Source organism: Cynocephalus volans, chromosome 5, assembly GCF_027409185.1.
Source record: "Cynocephalus volans isolate mCynVol1 chromosome 5, mCynVol1.pri, whole genome shotgun sequence".
NCBI lineage: Eukaryota > Metazoa > Chordata > Mammalia > Dermoptera > Cynocephalidae > Cynocephalus > Cynocephalus volans.
The window spans coordinates 47,078,120-47,102,083 of record NC_084464.1 but is presented as its reverse complement, the minus strand read 5'-3'; the positions used below and the strand labels follow the sequence as shown (position 1 = coordinate 47,102,083).

At 49.1% G+C, this 23,964-nt stretch overlaps 1 protein-coding gene across 3 annotated transcripts; it reads right to left on the bottom strand.

The window, feature by feature from the left end:
- Positions 1-6,195: 6,195 nt before the first annotated feature.
- Positions 6,196-23,182, bottom strand: ARMC12 (armadillo repeat containing 12). Of its 3 annotated transcripts, none has more exons than XM_063097280.1 (6): positions 22,613-23,182; positions 14,135-14,280; positions 13,827-13,961; positions 7,686-7,859; positions 7,474-7,545; positions 6,196-6,581 (listed from the first exon to the last, which is right to left on the bottom strand). In XM_063097280.1, the coding sequence occupies exons 1-6, from the start codon at positions 22,947-22,949 to the stop codon at positions 6,249-6,251; spliced, it is 1,197 nt and encodes a 398-aa protein (XP_062953350.1). In that variant the 5' UTR covers positions 22,950-23,182; the 3' UTR covers positions 6,196-6,248. The 3 variants fall into 3 exon arrangements, with proteins under 3 accessions (XP_062953350.1, XP_062953352.1, XP_062953351.1); XM_063097282.1 differs by lacking the exon at positions 22,613-23,182 and adding an exon at positions 14,955-18,720; XM_063097281.1 differs by lacking the exon at positions 7,686-7,859.
- Positions 23,183-23,964: the final 782 nt, after the last annotated feature.

Sequence of the window (23,964 nt, the reverse complement as noted above, 5' to 3'; positions counted from 1 at the left end):
GGCACTGAACAGCCTTACGGCCATGTATGGCTGGCCTCTAGTCGTAAAGAGTGATAACAGAACTCACATTGCTGGACATGAGGTTCAGAAGTGGGCTTCCCAGTTGTCTATTCAGTGGAAGTTACATATGCCATATCATCCCCAGGCAGCGGGAATGATTGAATGATACAATGGTCTTTTTAAAAAGGGACTATGGCTATCCACCCAACCCCCATCCCTGAAGGGGTGGGCATGGCGATTATGGCTGACAGAATTCTAAATGAGAGACCCCACAAGGGCAGACCCTCTCCAGTGGAAGCTCTGTTGCACAGGGCTGCAGCACCTATACAACTGCAAGTCACTACTAAAGATAAGCTTTTGAAGCCAGGATATGGCAAGAATGGAAATATTCTCTTACTGGTTCCAACCTGTTTGTAACAGTGATAGACAGTACAATGGGAATGGCCTTGGAGAATAGAAGCCCCCCATATATGCTGGGTAGGCCTAATAGGGCCTTGGGGGAAATGATTAGAAGACTTGCAAGTTTCACCTTGGGTGACAAGTACCTGGCCTCCCTGAGTAAAGGTAACATGGCCTGGAACAGATAAGCACTCTATTCCAAAGGGCACATTTGTGTTATCATTATGGCCAATTATGAGTTCCCCCATACTGTTAAATGTAGATCCTACACATCCAACAGTCTTAGCAGGTAATGTATGGTATCATAAACCATAGTTAAGATAGTTAAGATATCTATTCCTGCAACCAACTATTCATCCAACAGTCTTAGCGGGTAATGTATGGTATCATAAACCAATAGTTAAGATATCTATTCCTGCAACCATCCTTTCTCAGGATGGCAAACTGGCATGTATCCTACCAGAGGGGCGAGAACTCCCACTATTGGCACCAATAACCCTTCTGTCATTTTGCCCATAGTGTTGTGGATGCGGGCACCAACATACATTTGTGTGGCCAATGTGTCAGCTTGCTGAATACGCACTGAACTTCCCATGAGTATGGCTACAGGATCCCCACGGAAAATCACCCCAATGATGCCTACTAACCAGACACGTGTGGCTAATAGTTAAAGGGATAGAACTACAGGAAAAGCCTTAAGGCATATTGAACAGACAATAGGTTATATGAATGTAAAGGTCATTTATCCTCACTAAGAGAACCTCACAGAAGATTCTGAATGGGTAGATTGTACGGAGAGGGACCCTGAAGGGGAGGATTGTAGGGAAAATATAAGAAAGTGGTCAGGGCCCCTCAGATGTTCAGAATCTTGCTGAGCATTTGATGTAAATATGCACGTGCACAACAAGTGTTTCTCAGTTATTGTCTAATGTAATTGTGTATGTGTGCCCAGGTGTCTTGGGTTATCAGACAAGTATAAAGGATGAACGGCTTTGATCCACAGGGCCCTCAGGATGCCCCCGGAGACCACTAGGGCAGATGCTGCTAGCTACCTGAGCTTACATCTGAATAAAGCCTACTAATTTTTTGCCCGCAGGTCCCAGGATCTTTTCCTATTACCTAGCTCGTGGACCTGCAGGTGAGGGGTTTGTGACCCAGTCCGTACAATGGGGTTGTAGGGTTTGTGAGCCCTAGCTGTAGCAATACAGTTTCCCTTTCAGGAAAGCCCAAGAAGTTAGTGTCCCACCCTGCAGAGCTCTTCTCTCTTTCTCCTCTCTGGAGGTCCAATTCATGACCCCCATCTTCTCTGAAGCCTGCTTAGAATCAACTGACAAGATGGGAAGAGAGATTTCTTTGGAAATATAATTGTCTGAAGGTAAAAGAAGCATGCAGGTAAGGAAATAGTTAGCCAGCTGGAAGGAAGACTGAGGGAAGGGATCGGGTAGCAACTGTTGATTATGAACCTTCTCTTCTTGGCAGGGAAACTTTCTGTGGGGAGAAGATGCATCTAATTGCTGAGCACATAGTCCATATTCAATTAGTCTTTGTTGGTTGAGGGTTCCTGTGATGGTTTTTAAATGTTCACCAGTTATTGATACTCTTCCCTTCAAAAGGTACAGCCTAATTCCCCTTCCTTTGGATGGAGGCTGGACTCTTTTTTTTTAATCTGGGCCCTGGACTCATTTCTAATGAACACACTGTGGTGGAAGTGACAACATGTGACTTCCAAGGTTAGATCAGAAAAGGTGTTGCAGCTTCTGCCCTGCTTTCTCTTGGATGATTCACTCTAGGGAAGCCAGCTATTCTGTCATGAGGACCCTTAAACACTCCTGTGGAGGCAACCACATGAAGAGAAACTGAGGCCTCCTTCCAAAAGCCCTCACCAACTTGCTAGCCACATAAGTGAGCCATTTTGGAAGGGATCCTCCAGCCCCAGGCAAGCCTTCAGATAATGGCAGTGCTGGGCAAAATCTCAATAGTAACCACAGCTTGACTGAGCGCAAACTACCCAGCCAGGATGCTTCTGAATTCCTGTGAGAGGTAACAAATGCTTTTTGATATTTTAAATGACTAAGAGGGAAAAGACATTGCAGGAGGAAAAGGATTTTGCTTCCCAGTTCCAGTGTACTTTTTTTTTTTTTTTTTTTTTTTTTTGGTGGCTGGCCAGTACAAGGAACTGAACCCTTGACCTTGGTGTTATAAGACTGAGCTCTAACCAACTGAGCTAACCAGCCAGCCCAGGTTCTGGAGTGCTTGATTAGCAGGCTCCTGCAGTACCAACAGCTTTGCCAGTGTCCAGTTCCTGAAGTGGCCAGCAACACCCAGTGGCTAGCAGCTTCTTCCTGGCCCAGCTCCTCTTGGCGGTAGTATACAGAATGCCTCTACCTGCTGCGGCTTTGCAGTGTCTCCAGCACCCCGCACCTGTGTGCACGTGGCTTCTCCAGCGCTGGGCTCCTGCAGTGCATGGAGGCCAGCAGCACCCGCAGGAAGCAGCTCCCCCTGCCCCTGCTCAGGCAGATTTGTAGTGGGGTGCCTGTGGTTCCACACCTCCCCATGAGGAGCTGTCCCTGGCATCCTAGAGGGCATATTTCTGGCAAGTTCCACTGGCATGACAGCACAGTGACTTTGTTGCCATCCAATGAGCTGCAGGCCATGTCCTCAACAGGGTCTGGATCTCAGCCTTGGGGCAAGGGGGTAGTACCTCTTCCTAGGGTGCTCTGTCTCAGCCTTGGGGGGTAGGAGCTGCTCCTTATGTCTGCTACTCATATTCTGTAGGGTTCTCGTTACTTCTTACTAAACAATTCTTTGTTACTCCAATCCCCCATTTTAATAATTATACTAAAATTTCCCTGTTCAAATTACTGTGTGGTTTGTCTCTCTTGATCAGACCCAGACTGATACACAAAGTTTTGTCACAATTTGTTACACAGCAACAGATAACAAATACACTGCTCCCATATCATCTGCCCACTGCCACCTCACCGTTCATTACCGGCAGCTGATTGCTACCTTGTGCCTACCCTGAGCAGCCCCTTCTTTCAAGACTTTGGTAAGCAGTCAGGGACGCTCTACTGCACAAAAGAACAAGGTTTATAAGATCTAAGCTCTAATTTGTCAAATGCCAAAGGAGAGGTTCAGATGAGACACACTGTAGGAAGCACCAAAGGCTGGAATAGTTGAAGATCAAAGCTGCAGTGGGATGTGGTTTAACTTTGACAATAGAAGACACAGTCCAGTGGAAAGGAGACGGAAGGCCATTCTAGGCAGGGGGAAGGTTGTATGGAAACTTTGGAGGCAAGACTACATACACTTGGTAGGATTAGGGCAGCAATGACTAGTTTGGTATAAGTTGGCTTGTGGCAGGCAAGAGGACCAGATTGTGAAGGGCCTTATATGCAAAGCTAACTAATGTGGCTCTATCCTGTATAAAAAAAAGGAGGGGGGGCAGTGACTACATCTTTGAGGACACAATTCAAACTGCTTTTGCTGAGAGTATATTTCTACCTGTCAGATCATGTGACTTTGCTTTGAGGCTCAGAAAAAGTTCACTATGGCAGTGGGGAGGCCCTGAAGGTTTTCGAGGATGGTGCAATGCAGGATTCTAAGGTTAGCCTGGAGTGGATAGGGCTGGAGAGGATGGAAACCAGAAGTAGGAAAAGTCCTGATGTGGGGGAAGGGGAAGTCACAGTGAGAATGGGAAAACTGGGTGGGTGTCTGATGTTGGGAATGGCTTGGTGGATGTGGTGGGGAGAATTTGAAGGTGATGCCCAATACCTCGCTGGTGACATGGGCACACCAGGAGTGAATGAGGAGTGGGTAGGATGATGCTGGCTTTTGACAAGTTCCACTGGGGTGGCTGCAGTGTATCCAAGCAGCAGAAAGGGGCAGCCTCAGATCTGAACTCAGGAGAGAGTCAGGGATGTTGAGTCAGATCTGGTAGTGACTGTCCACTCAGTGGTGATGAGTCAAATGTCGGGAGATAGTGACGAGGATGGTCGCTCGGTCAGAACTGGTTCTCTCTGGTCAGCCCATCCTCATCAACAACCAGACAAGTCATATGACCTTGAGCCAGTCGTTTTCCTCTTAGGGTTTGTTCTCCTTCCAGTAAAATATCAGGGCTGGTCCTGCACTAGATCATGATTTTTAAATCCCGAACACTGAGGTTCCATAGCTGGACCAACATGTTCTACTTCCTAAATCAAGTAATAGCAGATTGTGAATATAGCTCCAATTCTGGTTTTTCTCCCATAACATTTTCTTAAATCATTAGCAACAACTAGTATTTAGTTTCCAGCAAGGACTCACAGATAACACAATGAATGAAAAAGCGGGAAATGCAAATAAATGGAAAAATCTGAAAATGGATGATCTATTTGGTTTGACAATCTTCCTGTTTCCGGAGACTTCATGGTTTTATATTATTCACACTATCGCTCTGGTTTCCAAAGCTAAGTTCCAGTGGCATTTCAGGGTACTTCATTAAGGACTCTAGAACTTCCCAGAGCCTGTAACCTGAAGAGACTGGAGAATCATTGGACTTCACACTCTCCAAGCACCTTTTCAGTGCTAATCCTTCATTTTCTTAATGACTATTCATAGCTCCTCCGAGCCAGTCTTTGAGCAACACCTGCAGAACATTGTGCCTTATGTTCATTAACTCATCTAATCCCCATGCAATCCTCCCAACAGCCTCACGAGATAAGTACTATTATTATATTCATTTTACAGACGAGGGGCTGAGGTTCAAATAGGGTTAATGGCTCACCTAAGGTCACACAGGTAGTGACAGAGCTGGGATTCAAACCCAGCAGTCTGATTCCAGAGTTCTCACTTGTACCCAATATGCCTGCAGATCTCTGTCATTAACGCTGTCACCAAGTATTTTCAGTTCTTCCTTGGACATGTGATAAGATTGATCTTCCCTACCCACTTTGGCCAATGAAATGTGAGCAGAAGAAGTGGTAAGCGTCATTTCTAGCAGGACTTTTAAGAGTCAGTTATCACTTCCACGTTCCCTTTCCTCCTCTAGTACTTGCAGAAACACAATGAAGGAGCCTCCCTCAGCTGGGTTCCCAGAGTGAGATAATGTGGATCAGACGCCTGCCCTTCCACCCCTCGGCTGACCTGCAATGAGCATGTAGTGTGGATAAGAAATAACCTTTGCCATTTTTAAGCCACTGAGATTTGGGGGTTGTTACTGTGGCATAGCCTAGCCCATCCTGACTAATCCAGTGCTATAATGTCTCCTGTTGATTATCTTTGGCCTCAGTCTCCGAGCCTGCCTTCTCCCAACTCCCTGAAAGCATTAGATTCACATTCACATTTGAAAATGTTAAATAAAATTTGTGAACATCCATTGGTTTGGACTAGGCTCCTGCATAAGCCTAACAGACCAAACTAATATGGAGTTTAACTATAGTAGCTGAGCTTTAGTTAATTGCAGGAGGCTCCATGACCAATCAAGCTGTCTCTACACTGCACTTCCATTTCCTGCAAATGCTGTCAGATCAAGTCATTGGTTGGAGTTCTCTAAACCTGCTCTGGTTTGGAACACTGCCCACTTCACGAATCATTTTGGTTTTGTTTGCTTTGTTTTTGCTTTGTTCAAATAAAGTCAGTTAAAATTTAAACTTGTTTAACAAAAAGCAGCAAGAAAAGAGGGGAAACAGTCCCCAGAACATGGAAGTGGGGATGTGTTTTGGGAGATGTGCCCATGCTGTGTCATGCTCTGGGGCAGAGGTTACGCTGAATGAAATCTCCACCCAGCCCTGAAAGGCCACAAACAGACGCTCAAGCTTCAAGAAGCCTCAAGCTTCTCTCTCATACTCATTTATTGCATCTCCTTAATTTTACTCCCCGTTTCTAAAGTAGGAATGACTGGGCTGGCATGAGGAGGGCCGGGCTCCCACGTCCTGGGGACACTGCAGGCTGACTATGACTTTGCAGGCCTGGATCTGAACATCCTCCTCAGGGTGGATGACCAGGGCAAGCAGACGGTCTGCCAGTCGTGACTCATCCCCAAAGAGGGCTTCATGCAGGGACCGTTCATTGTAATGCCATTTCACAGCACGGTAGTGGGGTGCATTCCGGCCCTCACTCAGCCGCTCAGCAAACACCAGTACCTCGAACAACAGACTCCCCGGCTGTGTGGACTGGAATAGGGTCAGGAAGTTGGAGTGCACCTGTGATGGGAATGAAGAAAGAACGGGAATGAAATCCCAGGCCAGTTCTAAAATTCTTATTCTTCCATCCTCCTATTGCCTCAACTCCCCAACAGAACTACGTTTCAGACTCAACTGTACAGAAATTTTTTAGTTATCCTTTCATTATCATTCTCTAACTTAACTGCATTGTGGTCATCAAACACGAGTGATACGATGAAACGGATCCTGGGAAATTGGTTGAGACAAAACTTAAGGCTTAGTGTGTGGTTGATGTTCATAAATATTTTGTGCGTGCTTGCAAGGAATGTGCCTTTAATAATTGTAGAACATTCTAGATATGTCTAATTACTCAAGCTTATTTGTGTTATTCACAGCATGTATACCCTTACTAGTATTAGTTTTTTGTCTATCAATTATGGAAAGAGCAGTTAAAATCTTCAAACTCTCTCTGTGGTGGTATATTTGTTAATTTCTCCTTATAATTCCATCAGAGTTCACCATATATATTTTAAGATTATATTGTTAGGTGCATATATGTTTAGAGTTGCTTCATCTTTCTGGTGAACTGAACCACTGTTTATAACGTAGTAACCCTCTCTGTGCTTAATAATGCTTTTTGCCATAAGTCATTTTCCCCCTAATATTAAAATACCTACATTAACTTCTGTTTTGTCTCCTGTGTTCCTAACTCAGAGTTCAGAAAATGCCTCAAAGGAGATTCCCCTCCCAACAAAATGGATCCTCGTTCAATTGGGGGAATGCAAGAGAGGATGGTTTTCAACCATCTAGTGCAGAGGCAGGAATAGGAATGAGACAATTCATCAGGGCTAAGTGTCTGGAGAAACCATGATCTTTCCCTCCCCAATACCTGAGTAGGCATCCATCAGCCCCCCTTCAGTTTCTTTCTCACCTGGCAGTTGAGAATGTCATAGAGAAGGTCATTCTTTTGTGCCAGGTAGCTCAGCAGTCTTAGGGCTTGCACCTGAATGAAGAAAAGGATAAAGCATGAGAAAGCAGGTGAGTTGGGCCTGAGCAGAGAAGACATGAGCTTCGGCTCCTCCCCCTGGGCACTCTGCCAAGACTAGTCAGGAGGGTAGGGTCTCGGCCATGGTCCTCAGGCACCTGTGCCAGGATATATTCTGACTGCAGGATCTCCATCAAGGCAGGCATCACCCGTCGCAACTGCGGATGCACATAGTCAGGTAGTGGAAGGCTGTTGAGGAGTCTGAGGCCCGCAATATGCAGATCCATGTCCCATATGGTGGAGATCAGTTCCAGTACCTTGATGGAGTGTTCCTGGCAGCAGGGAGGGGAGAAGAGAAGGGTCTGAGTGATTTTTATACCGTGATCCCCAACACTATCTCAGCCTCTGACTTTACTCTCCACTGCTCCCACCCCTGGGCCAAACCCAATAGATGATTCCCCCTAACTTGAAATCCCAACATCCTTTGACCTAGGTGACCATTCCCGACCCCCTCAAATTCTTTCTTCACTTGGCTTCTCTTTCACAGACTTCTTTCCTAGTTCTTCTGGCCAACCTCCTCATCTCTGTCTACATCACGCTTTTGTGATGACATCCAGACTCACAGTATTAAATACTATCCCTATGCTGATGACTTTCAAGTTTGTTTCCAGCCCAGAGCTCTCCCCTGAACTCCAGACTCACATGGTCAGCTGCCAATTCCACTTTTCTCTCTGAATGTGTAATAATCTCTCCAAGTTAACATGCATTCCTGCCCCTTCCACAGCCTGCCCTGTCTCAGCTGTTGGTTGCGTCTTCCTTCCAGTATCTCAGGCCAAAGATCTATGGCATCCCTGATTACTTTTTCTCACACCCCTTTTGCAATCCTTCAGAAAATCCTATTGGCTCTATCTTCAAAATCTATCAAAAATCAAGCCACTTTTCACCACCCCCACAGCTACCACCGTCTTCCAGGCCACCATCATCTCTCACCTGGATTTCTTCAATAGCCCCCTGTCTCCTGCTGCCATCCTCGTCCCCTTCATCTATTTTCAGGCAGCAGACATGTTAGATATTTCACTCCTCTGCTCAAGAGCCCCCATTTCATTCAGGGGGGTGAATGAAAGAGTGAAAGTCCTCACAGTGGCAAAAAGTCCCACATGATCTGCCCCTCTCTCCTCATAGTTCCTTTGACCTCATTTCCTGTTCTCTCCTTTGCTCCATGGTCCCACCACAGTGGCCCCTTAGCCAGTACATGCCGGCTACACCCCTATCTCAGGGTGTTTGCACAGGCTGTTCCCTCTGCTCAGAATGATCTTCCCTCACCACTCTCTTACTTCCTTCAAGACATTGCTTAAATGTCCCCTTCTCAGTGAGGCTGTCCTTAAGCACCCCCATCCCAACCTTCCTTCTCCATCTTTATTTTATTTTCCTCCATAGCATTGTCACAGGTAACACTTTTTATTTTAAAATAATTATAAATTCATAAGAAGTTGCAAAAATAGTACAGAGATGTCCCACGTGTTCTTCATCCAGTTCCCCTCAATGGTCACATCATACGTAATTACAGTACAATAGCAGAACTAGGAAATTGGTAAACTGTGAATGCATGGTTCTATGTCAATTCATCACTTGCAGATTTGTTTAACTGCCACTGCAGTCAACAGAATAACCATCAGCACTGTCCCATTCCCACAAAGATCTCCCTCATGGGACTCCCTTATCACTTCTACCTGCCCCCAAAGCCCAAACCTCTGGCAACACTAATGTGTTTTCCACCTCTATTACTTTTTTCATTTTGAGAATGCAATATAGTGAAATCATACTTTATGTGACCTTATGAGACTAGTTTGTTTCTGATGGAGTTGGCTATGTTGTCCCCTCCAAAACTCATGTGGAAATTTGATCCCCAGTGTGGCAGTGTTGGAAACTGATTGAGTCATGGGGGCGGATCCCTCATGGATGGATTAATGCTCTCCCTGGGGCAGAGAGGGGGAAGTAGTGAGTGAGTTCTCGCTCTATTAGTTCCCGCGAGAGCTTGTTGTTTATAGGACCCTGGCACCTCCTCTCTCTCTCTCTCTTGCTTCCTCTTGCCATGTGATCTGCTTGTACCCGCTGGCTGCCTGCCGCTTTCCACCATGAGTAGAAGCAGCCTGAGGCCCGCGCCAGATGCAGCTGTCCCAGAATCATAAGCCAAATAAACCTCTCTTCTTTATACATTACCCAGTTTCAGGTACTTCTGTTACAGCAACACAAACAGACTAAGACAGTTTCACTCAGCTTAATGCCCTTGAGCTCCATCTAGGTGGCTGTGTGTATCAGCATTGCATTCCTCTTTACTACCAGGCCGTTTTCCATGGGCATACCACAGTTTGTTTAACCACTCACTGAGAGACATTTACTTGTTTCCAGTTTTTTTGGCTATTACAAATAAAGCCACTCTAAATAATCGTGTACAAGTTTTTGTGCAGATATAAGTTTTCATTCCTCTAGGATAAATGCCCAGGAGTGCAATTGCTGATTGGTAAATATATAGTTTTTTAAGAAACTGCTAAACTATTTTCCAGAGCAGCCGCTGTACTGTTTTACATTCCCACCAGCAATATGTGAGAGATCCGCTTTCTCTAAATCTTCACCAGCATTTGGTATTGTCACTAATTTTGATTTTAGATCTTCTAATAGAGGTGTATTAATATCTCGTGGTCCTAATTTGTATTTCTCTAATGGCTAGTGATATTAAACATCTTTTCACATGCTTATTTGCAATCCATATATCCTCTTCAGTGAAATATCTCTTCATGTCTCCATTTTCTTATTGGATTGCTCGCTTGTTCATTTTTCAAAAACTCAGTTTTGAGAGCGCTTTATACAGTCTAGATGAATCCTTTGTCAGATATGTGGTTAGCAAATATTTCCCGCCAGTCTGCAGTTTGTCTTTTCATCCTCTTAACAGGGTCTTTAATGGAGCAAATGTTTTTAATTTTAATGAAGTCCCATTTATTGATTTTTTGGGGTGTCATGGACTCTTCATCAAGCCCAAGTAAAACTGCAATACTACCCCCACCCAGCCTTCCTTATCCCCCCTAATTTTTTTCTCTATAGCACTTACCAACATGAAAACACTATATATTTTACTAATTTGTATATTGCCTGGCTTGCCCTGTTAGAATATAAATTCTAGGACAGGGATCTTTCCTGTTCTGCTTATTGCTTTATCTCCAGTGCCTAAAACAGTGTCTTGGCACAAAGTAAGAGTTCAATACACACTTCTTGAATGAAAAGGGATCTTGGGTTCTGAGATGCAAGATGCTTGGACCAAGAGGTATTACCAAGGACAGATAACTTCACAAGCTGTTCCTCTGTGAGTCACGTAAGAAGGAAGCAAGAATCCCCTTTAACACCTTGCTCTTCCCTGCTGCCACCTCTCCATGTCTGCTGAGACCTGAGGACAGGTCAGAAAGAGGAACAGCAGGTGAACTTGAAACATACAGCATAAATGACCAGGGTCAGGGCATGCACTTTATGCTGGAGCCTTGAGGAAGACAGGACAGACGGCTGACTGGATGAGGTCCTCTGGAGAGAGTGGTCTGCTTAGGGAATGGGGCAAGCACCATTTTGGATGTGGTGGGTTAGAGGGTCCCTAAGTTGTTAAGTGCATATGGCCAGTAGCAGCTGGCCATGGGGAAGAAGTCAGGGGAGCCCCCAGGCTGCAGAGACCCAGGAGAGCACAACTAGATGGGAATTGAGACCAGGGAGTAACTACTTTCACCCGGAGAGAGAACAGAGGTCAGGTCCTCAGGATACGCACACTGGGGAAAGAGGAACAGTGGGGCTCAGGACACCTGCATCAGAATCTACTGGGGGGGCTTGTGACAAATTGAACTCTGTGTATGGGGCCCCCAAATCTTCACTTATAACCAGCTCTTCAGGCAATTCGGATCTGATATGCTTGAGAATCACAGCCTTAGGGAAACTGAAAGGGCAGAGGAATGGAGTGGAGACAGTCAGTAAGTGAAGACCTAAAGACTTTTTTTTTCCCCAAAAAAGTTTGATGCAAAAAATTAAAAAGTGTGAAATTATCAAGTGTTGGTGAGGTTATGACACAAGAGGGACATTCAGGCAAGGATGGTGGGGGGTGTAAATTGATACAACCCTTCTGGAAAAGTTGGGCATACGTTTGGACAAGCCACTCTGCATATACACCCTAGAGAAACTCATGTCCCAGGGACACAAGGGAGATGTGTGCAAGAATGCTCAGCACGGTGTGGGTGCAACAGCACCAGAAACAACGCCACTGCCTATCAATGAGCACAAAGTAGAAGAGTCATAAAATGGAATTCAACACAGCAGTGAAAAAGAAGGAAACAGAGCTGCCCAATAAGGATGAATCTTTCAATGAGGGGGTGGGGAGGAGGCAAACCACAGAATATAAACCTCACATTTCCATGCACATGAAGCTTAAACACACCCCAAACTATATTTTACCTGTGTGTTTACTGCCTTGCCTTGCCCTGCTAGAACATGCAGGGATACATGCACATCTGGTAAAACTACACAGAAAACCATGGAACTGATTGACCGAATGCATTGCAATGATTGCCTCTGTGGGGAAGCAGTTGAGAGGGGGAGGGCCATGGGGGTCCCTAACATGTTGGTCACATTCTATATTCTACCGAGCCTGGGTCTGGTGATGCATGTTTTGTTTTATTGCTTTTCTTTCTACCTTACACACAGAAAATATTTGTAAGTTTAAAATATGAAGGAACTTCAAAAATCTCGTGGGAAGATATGTATTATTGTTTAATTCTATATTTCCATGAACTTTCTGAAGTACCCCTGGTTTTGTTTTGTTTTTTTAAGACAAATTTAGCAGTGTGTGGGGGGTTGTATACCAATTTTAGTGACAATGATGTTAATAAGTTCTGATAACCCACTACCATGGGACCAGCCTATTTTGTCTATTTTTGATTTGGGAAAGATCAACTATTTGCTAGAAGGAGATTTGGAGGTCACGGAAAAGGTTATTTTTGGTTTTGCTGTGCAAGATGAGAGGGATTGGAGCGTGCATGGAGGAGGCTGGATCAGATAGACAGGATAATCAAGGAGGCAGGGCCTGAAGGAAGGGCATGGGATGCAGGACTGGGACTAACGCTGACCACAGACAGGAAGAAGGCCATTTTATCATGGCACTAGCAGGAAAGCAGAAAAGGATGGACATGTTAGCAGATAAGGCTGTGGGAAGCGACATCTGGTGGTTTACATGTTCTCTGCAGGGTGGTGGTGAAGGCATCAGTGGTCCAGCCAGCAGCCTCTGATCAACACAGCAATGGGGGTGTAGGTAAGAAGAAATACATTTGATCTTTTTCCCCTTTCCAGGCACACAGCTCCTAAAACCTTTGGAATTTCCTGAGTGATGAGGAGTGGGTTTTTTTATTCTTTATGAGCCCCTTTCATCACACCAGAGTTTATGCTAATGAGATGACTCTCAGGAGCCCCTCACACAGTGTCAGGATGGGGTCTGGTCACCAGAAAGACCAAGGTGTGATTAGAGGGTTGGGACTTTCAGCCGTATTCCCTCCCCTCCCCTGCCCCAGGGAGGAGGGAGGGGCTGGAGATTAAGTTCATCGCCAGTGGCCAGTGCCTATATAATGAAGCCTCCGTAAAAAGCTCCAACAGTGGGGTTCAGAGAACTTCTGAGTTGCCGAACATGGGGAGGAGGGCGCCCGGAGAGGGCATGGAAGCTCTGCGCCCCTCTCCCATACCTTGCCCTATGCATCTCTTCCGTGTTCTATATAATAAACTGGCAAATGTAAAGTGTTTTCTTGAGTTCTGCAGTCATCTTAGCAAATAATTAGACCTAAAAATGGGGGTTGTGGAAGCCCCCAAATTTACATCCAGTGGTCGAAAGTCAGACTTGCGAGTGGCTCCTGAAGTGGGGGCAGTTTTGTGGGACTGAGCCCTTAACCTGTGGGATCTGTACTAACTACAGTTACTGTAAGAACTGAATTGTTGGACATCCAGCCAGTGTTGAGAACTTGTTGGTGCCAGAAAGAACTTCAGGGTGCTTTCTGCTGTTTAGGGTTCAGAGATACAACTAATGCCCTAGATCAGTTTCATCCTGAGATTCAAAGGCTTTCACAATCCTGTTGGGAATCTGACCACCATTTCCCCGCTTATTTCTGAGTTACAAACTCAGACCAAGCAAATTTCTGGAACATGACCATTTATCCTCTGCCAATTAAAGGACTTAAGGACCATGGACATCCTGTGTGCTGTGCCCCAGCACTTGCCTCTGGGCTCACCTGGATTTTGAGCCTGAATTTTCTGATGCCAGAGAAAGCTTTAAGTGTGTTCAGAGCTTGGATTTTGACACTGTTGTCCTCGTCATCCAGCATGTAGCCCACCAGCCTGATGTCATCAGTAGTACAAGCAGAGGCCTGGAGTGTGGGGACAGATGGAAGAGGCAGAAGAGGGTGTCCTGAGCCCACTGCGCCCATGTCACCAACAGCCCTCAGCATACCCCTCCCGCCATCAGCCAGAGAGATGGGATCAGCTGTAACCCCCAGGGGCCAGGCTGGCTAGGAGGGGCCTCCTGCTTCCCTTCCCTCACCTCGGCCTCCAGCAAGTACACACAGCGAGTGATACTGTGCAGGATCATGCTCTTGGCGTACTCATCCTGTTTGCTCTCCAAAGAGTTGAGGAGCCTCCGGATCTCACCTGAGTCCCGCCCGTGCCGCTCTCGCTCGATTGCCAGGCCTAGACAGCCATCCCAGCCCAGTTCAGACTGTGGACTCAGAAGTAATGAAAGAATGGGGTTGGGAAGAGGGGGAGAGGGACCTGGGGACAAGGCTTCCTTGCCTTTTCTGAGGAGGCCTTCTTACTATAGGCAGGACCACCATTTACAGGTGAATATGTGTTAATAACATTAATATTAGATATGGTACAAGGGCACCATATCTAATGTTGTATTGTCCATATCATATTGTCATAGATTTGTCTATTTAATAATCTTCCAGCATATGGCACTAACAAGTAGTGTTTTATCGTAGAGAATATGGCAACGATACTCCAGCAGATGGCAATAAAGAGTCTTGCAGAAGGGGTACCATCCCGCTCTGTAAAAAAAGTACCATTTGGACTAATGGAAGCTCTGAGCATGTAGGTCTCCCAATTTTCCCTTTCCTTAAAATCTTGGGTTCCTGGGGCAGGAAAGGGATGGGGAGAGCTGCTGATGCCATTTCTAAGAAGTGGAATTCTGGGAGCCAGGGTGAAAATGTAGGATTTGGAGACCTGCCAGACAAGTCTGAGGATCCACTTGAGTGAGATCCGGGAACCCTGAACTAGCATCAGGGCTTTGCTTAGGGTGCTGTAGGGTAGGCTTGAAGATGGAGAAGAGAAAGAAGAAGGAGAGAGGAACTTGGAGGCATCACCTTTGGGCCCTCCCACAGTGGAGGCCTCGGGAGCAGGTACCTCCTGGGGCAGAGCCCTCTCCCCAGGGCCCGCACACTCACGGGCGATGCAGATGGGAGAGTTGGTACACAGGGGCGGTTGGCATTTTATGCCAGCCTTGATGGCCTTGTAGAGCAGGTAGACGGCCCCAGCACCCATGGCCAGGCTCACTACACTTTTGCGGATGTCCAGTTGCCCCAGGCATCGGGGAATGCACTTGCCCATGTCTTCAGCAGTGCCTCGTGCCCGGGTGAGCTCGGCCCAAGGCACCTGGGAGGAACCTTCCGGAACCAGAACTCTGGCAGGGCCAAGAACCAAGGTACCAGATTCGGAATCCAGGCAACAAAGGAAACTGTAGAGATGGCCTGGAGGGTGGTGGTTGGGAAATGGGGCAGCCAGAGGTGCTTAAAAGGAGGTGCAGCTTTAGAGGCTGCAGGAGATGATGCCTGAGACTTTAAGGGACCAAAAATGCAGGGCAGGAGAGTCATTCACATCCCTTTTTATTTAGGGGAGCCAGGTTGGTGGGGCCCCAGCAGGCATCTCAATGCTGCCTTTCCTCCAGTAGAGGGCAGCAAAGGTTCATTCTCAGGAGGGGTGTTTGGGGTGTGCCCACTGGCGGCTCTGTTCCTTCACTTCTCTGGCCCTCCCACCTTTGATCTTTCCACCACAGACCTAGCCCTGGACTTCAGGCTGTTTCTTCAGGCAGGGACCTCTGCCCCACTGGAAGATGAAAAGGAGGGGAGCACCTTATAATGTTGTACAGAAGTCTTGAGGCAAATCCATAATTTTCCAGCATCTGCATGTTGTTCTGGAGTTTACCTGTCTCATGAAAAGCTCTTGAAGACAGTTGTCTTTGTGTCTCCAGCATCCAGCACGGAGTCCAGCACTTAATACTTAAGTCATCTTCTGTCATTTGAGAATTTGGGGACGGAACAATGACAGAGAGTCTGGAAACTGGGGCCCATCTAACCAGAGTGACCCAGGAGGGACTGGCCTTGCCTGGGTCTCATTTTCTGCATTGGTAACCCGAGGGCATCAAGATTCACCATTCTAAAACTCCAAGATTAAAATGTGGTTAGGTCTGTGTCTTTCAGCTATGGGAGGCCTAAATCTGGGAGTACCACCCCCCAGCCTCCCCACAGGGCAGATGAGGATTGAGACATCCTCTGGAGTCAGAAAATGCTACCACCCCAGAATATGGGAACCCACTTTCGGAGGCCTTGATCTCTACCACTAGGATGGGGCAGGTGAGACCAGACCCTTATCTCCTCCCCACTAGTCTCCCCACTCCCTCCGGCCTCACTCTCTGGTGAACAGGGAGATGGCAAGCCCCAAGCTAGAATCAGGCCCAGAGCCAGGGCTGAGCACAGTTGCACCAAAACAAGGCTTCATCTGCCTGGCTTTGAGCACCTGTTAGAGGAGAACTGGGACAGAAGGCTCTGGGTCCTTGGCTGCACCTGGGGTGGAGGGAGGTGGGGCAACAGGGCAGCACCATCTCCAAGGCCAGCCAGGCCTGCCACCTCAGAGCCTTGGCCCATCACACCCTCGGCTGCAGGCATGGAACTCCTGGGCGGCCATTCTCTTCCTGTCCTCTCTTCCATCCTCAGCCCTCCTCAAAGGTCATTCCTGGCACTCTACCCAGCCCCAAGGTGGGTGACCACATGGACTCTCTGAGATGAGGGATAAGTAGAGGTCCCCAGAAGCCTCCTCACTGCTATGGAATCACCCATCATGTCCCATGAACTCTGCGCAGGAAATGGCTGCCCTGTGGGGATTGTTGTTTTAGGTTCCAACACTACGTTGGTGAACCTAAGAACAGATCCCTCAGAAAAGGTCCGCACTCTGCCCTTCTCCAAAGTGAGGCCCATAGTTACTGCCCCCTCCATGCCATGGAAATGATTCTGAAACCCTCACATCCTTAACAAACATGATACTCACCTGTTCTTTAAAGACCTCCAAAGAGAGTTCTTTCTTGGCTGTAACCTAACTCCCTCCTGCTACACCTAAAGCCCTAGTTCTGCCCTCAAATGATGCAACAGGATTAGAGGCACTGTCATCCCCAGGGTGACACTTTCACTAGTCCATAGCACAATGAAAAAATAAAGACAAAGTAATGCCTGTTCATTGGTGTAAAGTCACCGATTGTCCTTCCTTGAGAATGACTGTTTTTGATTCAGGTGTTGTTCCTATTTTGAGAATGAAAATGTATTTTCTTTTGAAATGATGGTGATAACAGATGGTAGGTGTGTTTTGAATTTTCTCAGGGAGCATAAATTAAAAGCTGCAACTCTTTGTGGGAACTTGGCTTTTGTTTGTTTTGTTTTTTCTGTCAAACCCAGAAATCTGGAACCACTGGCTAGAGAGAAGTCTGAGAGTTAATATACACACAGCCAGCCATGAGTTTCTAACCTGCCCTCGCCAAGGAAAAGGACACACTTCTTTGCCATCTGTGCCAGCTTTTTACCTTCAAGCCTGACGTTCTCATCATTTTAAGTGCTGTTTAGTTTAGTGAATGAGTGAGTGTGGCCTTTAGCCAGACTGCTAGGGTTCAAAACCAGTTCAGCAAGTGACTTAGCTTTGTGCCTCATTTTCCCCACCTGTAAAATGAGAATAATAATAAAACCTACTTCATGGGGTTGTTTGTGAGGATTAAGTAAAGCACTTGAAAGCAGTGCCCAGGACACAGAGCTCAACAAATGCTGACTACAATGATCTGAGGGTACTTCAGAAAATTCATGGAAAAAATAAAATTGAAAGATAATACAAATCTGTCCGTGAACTTTTTGAAGTATGCTAATTATTATAAGCAGGTTTCACCTGGACAAAAATGTTGGGCATGGAAGGCAGTGAGAACACTGATGGTAGGACTCCACGCATCCTGGCCTGAAAAGCACATTATTCAACTGCTCTCACTCACCCACTACCCCTCACCCTGGTCTTTTTAAGGCTAATCAGTCTCAACTCCTGTGACCCATTAACTGCCTTGAGTGACACTGAAGCCCTTTTTGAAGCCTCCACAAATACCTAAATCAAGAGCTTCCTCCCTGCCCTTGCCCCCCACCAGCCCATTCCCCTGAGCTCCTAGTGTTTCTAAAAACCATTCAACCACCCGTGAAACCCTGAGGCTACTTCCTCGTTCTCTTTACCAGTATCCTGGCAGTGGATGTTTCAGACTAGTTAATTGGAGAAGCTCCAGCTGCTATCGGGGGCCTGCTATGAAAGACACCGCGCTAGGCCGTTACTGACGGTGACCGTTCCATGGCCCGGCGCGTGTGCGCACAAAAGCTAAGCGGAAATTACCCTACCGTACACTTCAATGAAAAGCCCTTTGGAGTCAGACGGGCTTGAGCTCATAATCCCAGCATTGTGGAGTCTGGACAAATTCCATAATCCGAGCCTCAGATTCCTCCTCCAGAATACAGTCTATTAATACCCATCTACTACCTGGAAGTGCCGCTGTCAGGAATGAATGAGAACGTGTGTTGTTACTCTCGGTGCACAGGGTACGCTCAACACGTGCGAGCCTCCCCCGGAGAAAGCGAGAAAGCCGAGAGATGAAAGGCTGGGGGCCGCCCGCGCCCTGACGTGGATGCCACACTCTCCGAGGCCATCCTCTCCCCAGCTAGCGCTCACCCCGGCCCTGGCACCCGATTCAGGCCTCTGGGTAGCTCGTTACTCCGACGAAGGCGTGGGGATCGGGAGAAACTGAGCGAAAGCACGGGGAGCGGAAGGGCCAGAGCCCCCAGAGGCGTTGGCGCCGGGGCTGAGCCCGCGCCTTTCCCCGCCCCGAGCCTCCCCACATCTTGCTCTCCCTCCCCGGACTACCTCCCCCCGCGCGCATCCGGCGGCGGGCACAGGATGTTCTTTCGCTCTGTCCTCCCCGCCCGCCCCCGCTCACTTTCTCCTCGCTCCCTTCCCCCACTCCCGCCGCGCCCGGCGCCGGCACCTTGTTTAACTCCTTCTCTCCCGAGCGCCTCTCGGGGGAGGGGGTGGCCCCAACCGCCCAGCCAGGACGCGGAGCGAGCCCGCGGGCTGCCCGGGAAGGGGTGGGCCTGGGCTGAGCCCCGGCCCGGGTTCAGGATCCTTCGGCCCGCCGGGGGTGCAGGGGTGGAGAGAGCTCCCTGGAACCGAGGCGGACCCCCGCTAGTTCACTAGTGCGCGGGGGGTGCCTGCACCCTAATGGGCCCCGCGACCAAGGGGGCGGCCCCGGTGGGCGTAGTTAGCTAGTCCGGGTCTGGCGGGGGGAGGGTTCACTCGAGGGCCCTCAACCCATGCTGCCCCAAGGTTCCCGTAAGGTGGGCCCCGGACTCTGGGGGAGCATGAGGGGCCACGCCCATGGTGCACGTCACTGTTTCCAAGGTAACTGGGGACAAGGGATGTGTGGGCTAGAGGAGCACAGGTAATGGAGGCTGCGGGACTCTCTGGGACCGGGTCGGGGTGGGGTGGGGGTGCGGGCTTTCTTTTTCTTTACTTTTTTTTTTGCATATTCATTATTACAAATCGTAATTCTTCTTTATTCCCCTTATCCGACCAATCACTTCCCCACCAAGGGGCGGGTTTTTCAATCTGCTTCTTCACTCGCTCAAGTCCAGGAAACCAAGTGAGGGACAGCTTCTGTTCACTCGTTCACTCAACAAACGTTTACTGAGCTTTGACTGTGCCTGGCGCCATGCTTGGGCGCTGGGATAACGTGCTCGGGATGGCCTGCTCTCACCGGTTATAGAGAACTTGGGTAGTGTGGCCACCCGTCCAGGGTGACGTCCCTGGAACCGGCGTTATTATTAATAGTGACCCTTTTCACGCTTAAAGTATCCCGGTATGGGCGGTAGTTAAGGAAGACCTTGTCCCCCAGTTCAGGAAAGGCCCCAACCGTGCCATGCCGGGAAGGAAGACAAACTGTATGCTCACCGTGCAACAGGCACTTTCCTGGCACTTTGGTTTCTCTGTAATTTTTGCCCCTCATTCTACATGGCAAGTATGACTAGTGCCTTTTACAAATTAAGAAACTGGTTCAGAGAGGCTCAGAGGTTTACTCAAGGCCAAACAGCTAAGGGTTGGAACAAGGATCTAGACCCAAATCTATGTGACCTCCAAAGTCTGAATGCCCTCCCTCATGCTTCCTTCTAGAACTAAATAGACGATATAAAGCAAATAAGAGACATTGTCCCTGCCATGAAGGAGCTTATAAGCTACGGGGAAAGGAGATGAAAATACTACAGAACATAACTAAGAAAAAAACTATAGAAAAGATGAAAGGCAACTCATAAGGCTCAGAGGGAAATTGATGACAAAACCATCAAAGTGGGGTGGAGATTATAAGAGCCTTCCTGCAGGAGGTAGACTTTGAGCTGGATCATGAAGTGGTGCTGGGGTCAGTATCACTGGGTATTTGTGTGTGTTGTGTGTAAGATGTGGTGTCAAGGAGGAGAACAGTCTAGGAATATAAGACCAGGGATCCAGGCAGGCTGGCATCTCCCAATGGCAAGATCCCTCTGTAAACCCCAAAGCCACTGGTTGTGCTACTCTCCTTTCTGCCTTCTACCCACCTCTGGCTTTGTCTCTTACTGGAGCAGAGGCTCCCAGCAGGCAGCTGCACTCATTCCACTCTGCACCCAAGGTCTTTGCAGTTTGTATTGGGAACAAACTCCCTGATGTTATCTGAAGATTTGGGGGAAATGAAAAATAGTGGCTCCTCAAAACAAGAGGGCCTGAGTGAGCATCAGGAAGCCAGTAGGCTTGGCAGGAATGGGGAGATCAAGTCAGGAGAGAGAACTGGAAAGATGAGAAGGGAACGTTACCAAATGGATGGGTTGGGGAACATTTGCTGCCCTCCTGCTGTGCAGCAGGCACTATGCTAGAATCTGGACACGCCATGAATGAATCTGGGTCTCTTCATACAGAACACACAGGCTAGCAGCTGGTGTACCCAGTGTGCTTGGTTGAGGAGTCTGAAGTTGATAACATGTACATAAATGGTGTTTGAGAAAGATTATTCCAGCAGGGTGTGTAGGAGGAAGGAAAAACCTGAGTCAGAAAGGACAGTGTGGCAGCTGCTGCGGGAATTTGGGCCAAAGGTGCAATCTATGGGGTTGGAGAAGAAGGTGTGAACAAGAAAAGTAATGAACAAACAATATTTTTAAATAAAAGCAACAAAGGGAAGAAATTGCAGAATTTCTTAACAGATCAGATATATAGGATGGTGAAGGAGAGAAAAGTTAAATATTAATCCACCTTCTTAGAAAGTTTGGAGGACTGGGAGGGTCACCGTGGGCAATGGAGAGGAGCTGATGTGAAGGGCACGAGGATGAGTTCAGTCACTTCTAGGCCATGTGAGGGCAGGTGTCCTGTGGGTGACTGGACTTGGAGATAGGGAAGTCCAGAAGGGCAGCAGGCTGCTTTTTGAGTGTCCCTGCACAGCTTCAGAGCAATCACTGACCTGGGACATCATGGACAGATTTCATGCATCACAAAGAAGGTTGGAGTAGATGACAGTGAAGGTGCTTCCTCACTGGGAGATTAGCTGAGCATTTGCTGGGTGAGAGCAAGTGTGGGAAGTGTGCTGTGTGGTGGGAAGGTGGTCCATGGCCCAGGCCTGCGTTGGCATCCATCTCCTTACCTTTGGCTACAGAAGGTGCCAGAGATGTCATCAGATGGGCCAGGGGGCATGAGGCCCAGGTGAGGCACTGCAGCAGCCTGGGGTCCCTCTCCCAGCCCCACCCTCGAAGGCCCTGGATCCCAGGCCCGTGCTGCCTGCCAGGGCCTTTCCGGGAACCAGGCAGAGGACAGAGCCCCTCCCTGCCTGCCCTGGCACTCTTCAGGCACAGCGAGTCCCTCAGGGCACCTTGCAGACACCCCAGGAGGCTGGGGCATGAGAGAGGTCCCCGCCCCGCAGGAAAAGCCCTGTTCTGCTGTCATCCTCACAGTGGCCCCACGACATCACAGAGGAGGAAGGGGAAACTATGCCGCTGGGTGGCAGGATTCATGGGTCTTTGCTGTGGCTTCGGTGGGAGGGTGGGTAAGGCAGAAAAGCAGGGTCTCAGGCTTCAAAGCATCACCCTACCTGCTTCACCCTCCCTCTGAGGAGGAAATCTTCAGGGGCCTAGTGGTTTTGAGGGGAGGGTACAGGAAGAGACTCAGAACTCCGGGTCAGATGAGGACAGAGATAGAGATCTTGCCCTATTATCCCATTTTTCCTAGGATCCTCTTCCTCTGCTCCCTACCCTGCCACCATCACCCCAGAACAAACTCTGTCTGCAACTAAGAACTATATTCCCCACACAAAGACCTCCAGAGGCGTCCCAGAGTGGTGGAATTTGGGGGAAACACGGCATGTACACAGCCGCTGTGTGCCCGGCCACACCAGTCGGGTGGGGGAGAGGAGAGCGCCCCTCCCAGGTGAGCGGAGCCTGCTCTGCCCAGGCTGGGAGCCAGGAGACGCTTTAACGGAGGGGCGAGAAGGCAGAGGGCTACGCAAACGGGCCACGTGGAGGTCCCGCGCGGCAGGCAGGCTGGGGCGCGAGCCGAGGAGCGGGCGGCGGTGCGCTCGCCCCTCCCGCTCCGGGGAGCCGCCGAGTGTCGGGTCGTCGCTGACCGCAGGCTGCAAGAGCAGTTGATCTGGTGAGCGAGCACACCCACTTACCCAGCTGCTGAGTCAGGCTGTTCTCCCTCGCGCCCGCCCGCTCGGGACATTGTGTTCCAGCCCCGGCGCGCTGGCAGCGGGCCCAGGCGCTCACACCGGCCTCCTCGCCCTGTTTGTGCTCGCGGCGCGGCCTCCGCGCCGCCGCAGCCCCACGAGTGCGCGGTGAGCGAGTGCGCGCTGGGGCGGAGGCTGGCGAGCGATCCCGGGGACGCGCGCCCCGGCAGGGTGGGCCCCTGCGGCCCTGCCCACTCACCAGCCTTGGAGCGCCCGGACCTATCCATCCCTCATCTGACCAAGCTTGGAGCCCCAGGTTTGAGAGAGGCCCGGACTGGCACATTGGGGAGGCGGGGACAGGTCGGGGATTCGACGAGGTAGAAGGAGCCACCCGGGCGGCCGCCCATGCCCAACAAACGCTCAGCCCAGGCGTCTGGAGGAGAGGAGCTGGCAGCAGGCTAGCCCTAGAGGAGAGACCTGGGATGCGGTCACGTGACAACGGAAGCCCGTGTTGAGGGGGCTAATTTAAGCGATCCCCAGGAGGAGCCTCCCCTTTCCTCGTCCCTTTCCCTGATGCTTCTCAGAAGACTGGAGCACGGAGACTTCAAGGATTCCCGGGCTGGCAAACCAAGCCCAGCCCCTTTGGACAGCTTGGGAAACCCCTGGCAGGACGCCGGGAGGAGGCAGAGCCCGGACGCTGGCGGGTGGGAGGGACGGCAGCGTGGAGGAAGGGCGGGATGAAGGAGGACGACCCCAAACTGCCCCTGAAGCCTGCCCCTTCCCTTTGTCCAGCCCCAAACTCTTTTATTCAGAGCCACGTTTTGCCCTTACCCATTCTTCTGCAGAAAGATATCTCTGAGTGCTGGTCCTGAAGGTCCCACCCTTTCCATATCAAGGAGGGGAAATGGATTTGCATACTGAGTCCCTACCACGTGGAAGGTTCTGTATTGGGTCCTGCTAAGGGTGTCGTTAAAAGCTTAAGACACAATTCCTAAAGTCCTTTGTTCTTCCGCCTTCCCACTTGCAGTTTGCTGTGCTCTTTCCCATCCCAGGAGTGCCTGTCCTCCGTGGCTTCCCGTCTCCCAAGCTCCAGCTCATAAAGCTTCCTAAAAGTGCCAGCCAAATCTGATTGCTCTCTTCTCTCAACGCCCAGCACACTCAGTTTGTACCTTTTTCAGGGCACAGCACATGGCCTGTCTCCTAGTTTAGTGATTTGTTTGCTGATCCTGTTCTTCTAACCAGATTAGAAAATTCTTGAGGCAGAAGCAAAGTCTGCTTCTTCTTTAGGCCTCTTCCCTGCCACTCCAACTCATCCCCCACAGGCCAAGCTTCACACCGGAGTTGTTCAATAAATATTG